This window comes from Polyergus mexicanus, unplaced genomic scaffold, assembly GCF_030449975.1.
Source record: "Polyergus mexicanus isolate NDT 795.1 unplaced genomic scaffold, iyPolMexi1.0 SCAF_8, whole genome shotgun sequence".
In the NCBI taxonomy this organism is placed as follows: domain Eukaryota; kingdom Metazoa; phylum Arthropoda; class Insecta; order Hymenoptera; family Formicidae; genus Polyergus; species Polyergus mexicanus.
This window is the reverse complement of record NW_027223328.1, coordinates 6,119,997-6,129,309: the sequence shown is the minus strand read 5'-3', so window position 1 is coordinate 6,129,309 and position 9,313 is coordinate 6,119,997. Positions and strand designations below refer to the sequence as shown.

The 9,313-nt window shown below is 40.2% G+C and overlaps 1 protein-coding gene across 1 annotated transcript; it reads left to right on the top strand.

Moving 5' to 3' along the window:
- The first annotated feature begins 6,895 nt into the window (after positions 1–6,895).
- LOC138935265 (uncharacterized) lies at positions 6,896–9,313 on the top strand. The gene is made up of 3 exons (XM_070299712.1): positions 6,896–7,150; positions 8,371–9,014; positions 9,106–9,313. Exons 1-3 carry the CDS (start codon positions 6,896–6,898, stop codon positions 9,311–9,313), a joined length of 1,107 nt encoding a protein of 368 aa, XP_070155813.1.

The following is a 9,313-nucleotide window of genomic DNA, read 5'->3' as shown; positions in this document are numbered from 1 at the left end:
TTTGTCCACCGTTCGTTTGGACACCGTTCGTTTGGACACCAAAATTTGATTTAAGTTATACGACGTAATCCACACCAAAATTTTGTTTTAAATAAGAAATAGGTTTGGGTTAGGTTATATCTTCCGGAAGTGGAGCCCCCCCGCAGGGGGGGCGGAACCCACTGTATCCATGCATGACATCCAAATATGCGAAAGGCTAAACAAAGTGCTAAAAGCAATGTAAAATTAATGACATCAGTATCAGAGATATATAAGTATGAATATATTTTATTTTGACAGATATTATAACCTTCAAATGTATCTCCTTTTCACGATTTCATATTTTACATAGATTTACCAGTATAAAGTGTTATAAGAATACTGATTATATTTTCCCAAAATGATTTTTATTTCTCTCCATCTGTTACATATTCAAACAAACAGTGCGCATGTTTCTGTGTACAAATGAACGGTGTCCAAACGAACGGTGGGCAAATGAACGGTGTCCAAACGAACGGTGGGCAAATGAACGGTGTCCAAACGAACAGTGGGCAAATGAACGGTGTCCAAACGAACGGTGGGCAAATGAACGGTGTCCAAACGAACGGTGGGCAAATAACGGTGTCCAAACGAACGGTGTCCAAATGAACGGTGCGCATCTTTCTGTGTCCAAACGAACGGTGTCCAAATGAACAGTGTCCAATTGAGCGGTGTCCAAGTAAACGATGCGTATTTTCTTATGTGTCCAAAAGCTACTGTATCCAAAATTACTGTGTCCAAATGCACTGTGTCCAATTGAACCGTGTGCACAATCTCGTGTCCATTTGTAACGTGTCCATTTGCACCGTGTCCAATTGTACTGTGGCCAAGTGAAGGCCACTCGGGTCACACAGCTTCATCTAGGCTCGGACGGTCTCTGCAGAGTGGTCACCCTTAAGATGGCCACAACAGAACTCAAACGGCCTATCACCAAGTTGGCAGTGCTTCCGATGACACCAGATCAACCCTCACCCACGGAGCAAACAGCAACGGATCTGGCCTCACCATCACCAATAGCATAATTCTTCAACGCTGTTGTAGAAGGCGGGCGGAATGTTCAGAAAATATCGCGACTTTTGCGCAATCTCCTCAACATCATCTCATTCACTCTGGTCCTTCTCTTTAGTGTTCTCTTTCTCTTCCTTTTCTCTCTTGTACTCGACCTCAACCCAATCCCGATGCCTGTCTTATTAATCTAATCAGCATCGCGCCATGCTATCAGCCAATCATAATCACGCTCTCAGGACCTTCTCCGCGCTCCTGCGTCGATATCGACCTTTCCGGTGATCCTCGATCATTCTGTGAGTACCGGTCTTTCGTAACGCACGTTGCTTTTAGAACAGTCTACAAAGCTCTCGGAATTCGGTTTTGCGATTCGGATCGGATCTAGTGATCAATCTCCCGGTGTTCTCAAGGTTGTCGGTGACCACAAGGACTTTATCAATCGGAAATCGATCATCTAAATACGTTTGAGTGAGAATATTTGCGAAGTGCGGCTCGGACCAGAGTGAGTGCGCGTGGATTCTAACTGTTTTTCCCGACACCCCCCGAAACCAGAAACTCCTCGGGTACTTTATCAAACACATTTTTTTTAAAAATAATTGTTATAAATTTTCGAAATATATGTATATGTGACTTATATACTAAATTTTGCAATTACAGCGTCGACGGTTTAGAAAAGGCTACAAGCAACAAAATATTCAAGTTATGACAATAGAACTCTAAAATTATAAATGATAATTATGATATATATACATATATACATACATACATATATATATATATATATATAGGGTGTCCCATTTTAAAGGACCCACTTAAATATCTCAAAAACAGTGTTAAATCAAAAAATGTTTCAAACAAAAATTGTGTGATTTCAAGGGAGCCATAAGATGGTGACAATGATTTGACCTTGGAAAATCATTTGAAGGTCATGTAAATGTCAACTTTAAAATCTTAAATGGAAACCCCCATTTTTTATTTAGTATTCTTGTAACTGACATCGAGAGCTTTCCAAAACACTATAATAAAGTATTTTTTCATTAAGTACTTTTTTAGTTATTTTATATTTTAATCTGACATATTTTGATATAAAAAATAAAATATTTTGTAAAATATTCAGTTTTCGATAATTTTCCTGTAATACTTCTATGTACAGAATAATAAGACAAATTAATTAGTGCCAAAAAAACAAATAATTGTTTAAAAAAATACATTGTAAATAATTTTCTTAAAAACTATGTTTTTATACTAATTGATTTGTCTCATTATTCTGTACATAGAAGTATTACGGTAAGATTATCAAAAACTAAATATTTTACGAGATATTTAATTTTTTATATCAAAATATGTCAGATTAAAATATAAAATAACTCAAAAAGTACTTAATAAAAAAATACTTTATTATAATGTTTTGGAAAGCTATCGATGTCAGCTACAAGAATACTAAATAAAAAATGGGGGTTTCTATTTAAGATTTTAAAGTTTACCTTCACATGACCTTCAAATGACTTTCCAAGGTCAAATCATTATCACCAACTTATGGCCCCCTCGAAACCAAACAACTTTTGTCTGAAATATTTTTCTCTTCCGGGCTTGGTTTTTGAGATATTTGCCTGAGGAAATTAAAACGGGATACCCTGTATATATATATATATATATATTTGAGATACATGCAAAGCAATATAATTTAATTAATGTATTTTTCAGGGATTTTAATATTCAATTGGAAAGAGAGAAGAATAAGAATAACAAATTACAAGAAAAAATATTGTAAGTTTCCAAATATGTATCAAATTAACGTATTAAATGAAAGTAAATATTTGAAAATAAATTATCATTTTTTTAGTTTGTCTTTTCTAGATTATGTTATCATCATTCATATTGTCATATATGTCTATTATCATATTGTTATTATTTCTAGAAAACTGGAAAAATCAATGAAAACTGGAAACTGTCAGCATCTTTGCCGGTATGTTTTTATGATAAAATCCCTAATAAAGAATAATAATTATATAAAATTGCAACTTATTTAATTACATTATTGTGATTTTTGAAATTAATACTTTACTGTTACAGAATAATGTCAGATCACCGAACTATATTAAGAAGCCACGAACCGATAATTATATAAAAAATCATCTTAAAAAACCAAGATAATATTAAATAAGGTAAACTGTTTTTTATTTGTATTTAATGTAATTATGTCTATTTTTATACATGACTATAGATCTAAATGCAATCAAAAAATGGGAATCAAAAAATCGGAAAAGCTATATCTGAAAGAAATCTGCATCTAGGAGATGGAGTGATAGACGAGGATGGCAACTGGAAACGGAGAACGCTGGAGGACGCTATAAAACCGGATACAGATAAATAGTGTTATAGCCCAAACAGGCTATACACGAATTATTAAATATATTATTCTAAATACATATGATTTTATATGATTGCTCAACGTGTAACGCGAATACAGATCACGTTACGAGCGTTGACCGAACAAAGCGCTGACAACGCGAGCCACGCGCTAAGCCCGAGCGACCGTGCAATCATTTCATTGCGAAAACGCGGAAATCAGGGCAAGCGGAAGAAGGACATTGCGAAAATGCAACGTAGAAGTCCTACTTAAAAGCGAAATAAAAAGGAATAAAGAAATTGCGAAAGTGCAAGCAAAGAAGTCCTACTTAGAACTTCTTAGCTTGCATCCGGATATTGCCAAAATCAAGCGACACGACACACAGCCTTGTCGCTAAACGACCCCCTCCCGGGAAGCCAAGGGGAGTTAATAAAAAGGCCCACCGCTAACGAACGGCGGGCAGTCTTTACCATTAATATTACGCGGGCAGTCTTGATCATTAATTAATATTACGCGGGTAGTCACAATAACTACCAAACGGGCAATCTTTATTCCTTTACGCGAGCAATATCTCTAACAACCGCGAGTGTCAAAACGAGTATCAATAATTATTAAAATATTGAATAGCCACGCAGTCGGCAGAAATATATACGAAGAAGCGAGAGGCGAGTCTCGAGACCGAAACTCGACTCTAGACACGCGCACGTTAAGATATCCGTTATCGTGATACGCGACGCGAGCGAAAGTGCGGGAACATTGTAATCAAGTCACAAATAAAATAGATATTAATATATTTATTTAACTGAAAAGGTGTCATTTTAAACAAACAACAACAAGTGAAGTTCTCAGGCGGAGCCCGAATTCCCAAATTCCTTCCGGCAAACGATCCCAACTACCGTGCCTCTCCGGAGGCACAACAATAGGAATACTATGTTCTAAAGAAGTATTGCCTTCCCGGAAATAAGAAAGAAAATTTACAAGCAAAATTAGAAATAAAAATTGAATCAAATAACAAAAAAAAGAAAATAAAACTTTTGTATTGACATCGTATTTTCAAATTTATTCAAATGATAAAATAAAAGAATATTTTCGAGATGAATATAATTTAAATTATTATATGCGATACTCGACGAATTGATAACTAAAAAGTTGCGGTACAAAAAAAAATGATAAATGATGGATGATAGCCTTCTCAATACTCCCAGAAATAAATAATATTATACAAAAGATTTATAACATACAAAATTAGAATAAATACTTGCAAGAGAAAACTAAAGGAATAAAGAAACTTTCATACTGACATTTTATTTTAAATTTCATTCAAATAACAAAACAAAACAATATTTTCAAGAATAATATAATTTGTAGCAAGTTATGGTATGCGAGACTCAACAAATTGATAACCAAAAAGTTGCAGTACAAAAAAATTGATAAGGAATAGATACTGATGTAACGATGCATCCCTCCACCGGGAGGAGACCGGGACCGGCGAAGATCAGCCACCGCGCCTCCTTATGCCGACCGGCCCGGTACAACCGCCGCCAATCCGGGTCCAAGTGGAGCCCGGCATTATCTTCAACGTGCCCCACTTCACCGTGCACGTCGCACGGAAATACAAGGTCCGGTCACCGCAGGGGTACTGGATAATGCGATTCTCAAAGAACGGAAAACTCCGTTACCGTCGCCGCCTGAATTAAGAAACGCGAGCGAAAACACGCTGAACACCGCGTCACCGAAATCGTAATGCCTTTAATTTCAGGCATAGCGAACCGGGGGGGTGATGTAACGATGCATCCCTCCACCGTTACCCGGCCGTCGATCTGCCGGAAGTCCGCCGCCCGACAAACACCGGTCGGGCATAATGCGGAGGCGCCGAGCGCCCATTTTTAAAGCGTAAGAAACGCGCCGATTTAAACGCGCGATTACCCGGAACCGTCGCCGCACTCGGGTAACCGTACCGATCGTTCCCGAAAATACCCGAGTCGCGCGCGCCGGTTCACCGTTAAACAATATGCCTTAAATATTTAGGCATATTACCCACGCGCACTCGCCGAAAAGCGGTATAAATAGAGCACGTTTTGACATCTCGAGACCAGATCTTCCGCAACCGCCAGAGTCTGTAAGACGCCTGGAAATCCGAAACAATCCTTAACACCGCTCAAAGAGAGAGAAAACGGGGTTGGGAGTACCCAGCCTCCGCCGAGAGTTTGCGGTATCTCAAATAAATCCGACCACCTACGTGCAACGGCGATCGTCCAGTGGTAGGGAGTTCCCTGCCATTGACGGGTGTTCCCATCAGCCGTTGCACTCCTGAATTTCACAGGAAAGACCATCCCGGACGAAACTATAACGCGCTATCCACGCACCGACAGTAATTCCGCGACCGCCATTTACGCAATCGGACTCGCCATCACGTCAGTTACAGCCCGACTACAAAACTAGGAAAGACTTGTTAAAGGAACTCGTCAATATCGGCAAAAGCATTTTTAAGCGGAAGAGGAATGTTGGGATATCGATGTATCGATGACATGTCAATGACATGTCCGCGATTGCGCATGTCCCGATGCGGAACAACGGAAAAAGAAAAGGAGAATCTGGAAGAGTAATAAACAATTTGACGTGACTGTGCTTTTTCGTGTCTGTTTAAATAAATTGTATTCTCGGACATTAACTGTAATTACTAATAAATACAACCAAATACCACAACACAAATGCTTACTTTTCTGTTGCTTTTCAGCTGACGGCTAACAAATTGCAGAACAAAATAGAATTTGGCTGATCCATAATCAGAAACCACAGCAAGAAGTTAATCAAAAATGGGATGCGTCATATATATTACGCGTTGAGGATTGCGCTAGTAAAATATATAAAAATATTAACAATATATTTGTCAAGTGGCCTATATTAACATTGGATTCTTCTTATGTATTATAGAGACTAGCACGAGCTTGCGTGTGAATTAGAAGCGTAAGTGAGAGGACCGTTTTGGCGAGAGCAAATTCGAGAACGTTGCTGCGTGAACGAGCTGAGAGGATTCCGGCGATCGACGGAAGGGTCCGGACGAAAGAATCCGACGATCTACCCTGTGGCAGCCTCGGAAAAACAACCAAGAATTTGGTGGTTATCCTCCGCGAAATAGCCACGCGTGATCATGCTCGGGATTAGGTCTGTCGTCATTGCCGTGAATTCGTACTTTGGTGTAAAGGCTAAGCCCGATTCTTTGATGTAGATTTTTCGCGTCATGGCCACGTCGTCAAGCGATTTGAGTCCCGGAGCCTCGAGAGTATCGGTTTCCGCAGATCGAGACATTACCTCGCGTTTTAATAAAACGTGTGTCGTCTCTCTGGAGATTCGGATTCCGTATATTGTGTTTGGTTCTCGCACATTTAACCTTTAAGTCTCATTCGTGTTGTATGTCGGTCGTCCGAGTGTGACAATTATAAAATAGCATGGCGGTTGTTAAAGCAAAGATACGAAAACAAAAGGCTCATAGTTCAATATCTCATTCAAACTCTAATCGACATGCCGATTATCAATAAAGAGTCATATACTGATCTTAGAAATTTAACGGACTCTGTATCGCAATGCACACAATCATTAACCAAACTAGGCCAACCCGTAGGAAACTGGGGTACATTATTAATCATTATTATTTTGCCTAAGATCGATAAGGGATCTCGAAGGGAGTGGGAATTAAAAAGGACTAGTATAGAAGAATTCCCTACTCTAACAGAATTTTTAGAATTTCTTACCAATCGCAGTGCCTTTCTGGAATCAGTGAGTCGTGCCAACCGCAATCCTCAATTTTCTTCTGCGAGCAATGATAATCGATGCAATAGTAGATTGCATAACCATGCAAGAAATACAGCTCAAGCATACGTTACTGCGAATGCGTTGTCTTGTTCAATATGTTCGGAGAATCATAAGACACACGAATGTAGTATGTTGCGTGGAATGTCACCAGCGGACAGAAATTCGGAAATTAAAAGGAAGCGTTTATGTATTAAGTGCCTTAAGGCATTTCACGGCAGAAATTGTAAGGCTCCCAGTTGTAAACAATGTAAAGGTTATCATAATACGCTATTACATATTCCGAGTTCGGAAGATTCACAAGTATCAAATGTTAAAGACATAAGGTCTAAGCAAGAAAGTAAGTCAATGTCCGCGGTTGCCAATCACGCGCAGGATCAGCCTGTTGGTCTTACTTTAAGCTCACCCTCCGTAGCAGTTAATAATTGCAGCACGCAAAAATTACCTCAGGTGTTGTAACGGGATCCCTTTTCGCGAGTGCGTGGATAAACTCGGTCGGGATCAGGGCTCGTGAAAAGGTGAGACACACGAAAGATTTAGGTATTGTCTTTATTTGCCTCTTTCGGCAATGGTCGATTTATAATAGTGAGCGCGTGGCGGATGGTGCAGCGCGCTAGATATAATGCGCGTAGATTATTTGGTGCGCGATGTTCGATATATCGAACCGCTTACAATATTCGCAAAGCCGTGTTTATTTTGACGGCACGCGAAACGCGCAAGAAATCGGGCGCGGTCGGTCGGCGCGTGTACGGCAAGGCCGTGTTTATTTTGACGGCGCGCGAGACGCGCAAGAAATTGGGCGCGGTCGGTCGGCGCGTATACGGCAAGGCCGTGTTTATTTTGACGGCGCGCGGAATAGAATGAACTATTAGGCGGTAGGTATTTCGGCGCGATAATTATAATTATAGTATTATAATATTAGTATTAGTGTGGTCGCGGGATTAATCGCGTGTTCCCAGTGGTCGGGGAATTCGAGCGGAGATCGAGTACCCTCGACCGGGCGGAGAACTCTCCGTCCCTGCTTCCGTTCGCGGAGTTGAGGATAGCGTGGCGGAGTCGAGAAAACTCGACGGGGCAGCGAACTCGCAAACCCACGGTCCGGCTAGCTGGAGCGGTCGAATGATAGACCGTAATCGAGGAGAGCGGCGAACACTCCGCTCTCGTTGAGTCGGTCGGATTTGTGTCAGGAGTTCGGAGACTGCACGGAAGCCGAGAATACGGGAAAAAGGTGCAGTAAATTATTAGATATAAAACCGGAAACTATCAACACTACTGTTTTAGGCATCAGTAGCTCATCCATAAACGCAGCGCAGCAAATAACCACCACAATAAAATCGCGAACAAGCACTTTCCAGGGTAAACTGCCCTTCATGATCATCCGCAAAATCACTGAGAGCTTGCCAACTGTAGAATTAGATAAAGAAAATCTACAAATTCCTTATGATGTTCAGTTGGCTGATCCTCAGTATCATATCCCAGCAGAGATAGATATTTTATTAGGCGCGTCTATCTTTTGGGAGTTGCTACGTAGCCGCCAAATTCGGCCACCAGGACAAACGCTCATATTGCAGGAGACCCTACTTGGATGGATCATAGCTGGGCAAACCCAATCAAATGAAACTTCATTGATGTATAGAACGCATTGTGGTGTTTCAGCAAACTTGAAGCTTAGCAATCAATTAGAAAAATTTTGGAAAATGGAAGAAATAACTTACGAATCACAGTGTTCCAAGGAAGAAAACAAATGCGAAGCGCATTTTGTTTCCACCTTTAACAGAAATCATGAAGGACGCTTCATCGTGGAATTGCCGATTAAAGGCGATAAACAACAGTTGGGCGAATCTTACCATTGCAGAAAGGCGATTCAAAACTCTAGAGCGAAAATTAGAGAAACAGAATGATCTGAAGCATCAATATCACAGTTTCATGCGTGAGTATTTGAATTTGAATCATATGCAAGAGGTATCATTTGACGAAAGGGATTACAAGCCTTCATACTACATACCGCATCACTCGGTCATAAAAGAAGACAGCATCACCACAAAGGTAAGAGTTGTCTTCGACGCATCTTGCAAAACCTCGGCGGGAAAATCTCTAAACGACATGCTCATGGTTGGGCCAACTCTATAA

Bases quoted from the DNA above. Each gene is read 5' to 3' on its own strand.
- LOC138935265 (XM_070299712.1), top strand. From the start codon at position 6,896: ATGCCGATTATCAATAAAGAGTCATATACTGATCTTAGAAATTTAACG. The intron at 7,151-8,370 runs GTGAGTCGTGCC...GATTTGTGTCAG, and splicing joins GCAGTGCCTTTCTGGAATCA to GAGTTCGGAGACTGCACGGA. The intron at 9,015-9,105 runs GTTGGGCGAATC...TCAATATCACAG, and splicing joins ATTAAAGGCGATAAACAACA to TTTCATGCGTGAGTATTTGA.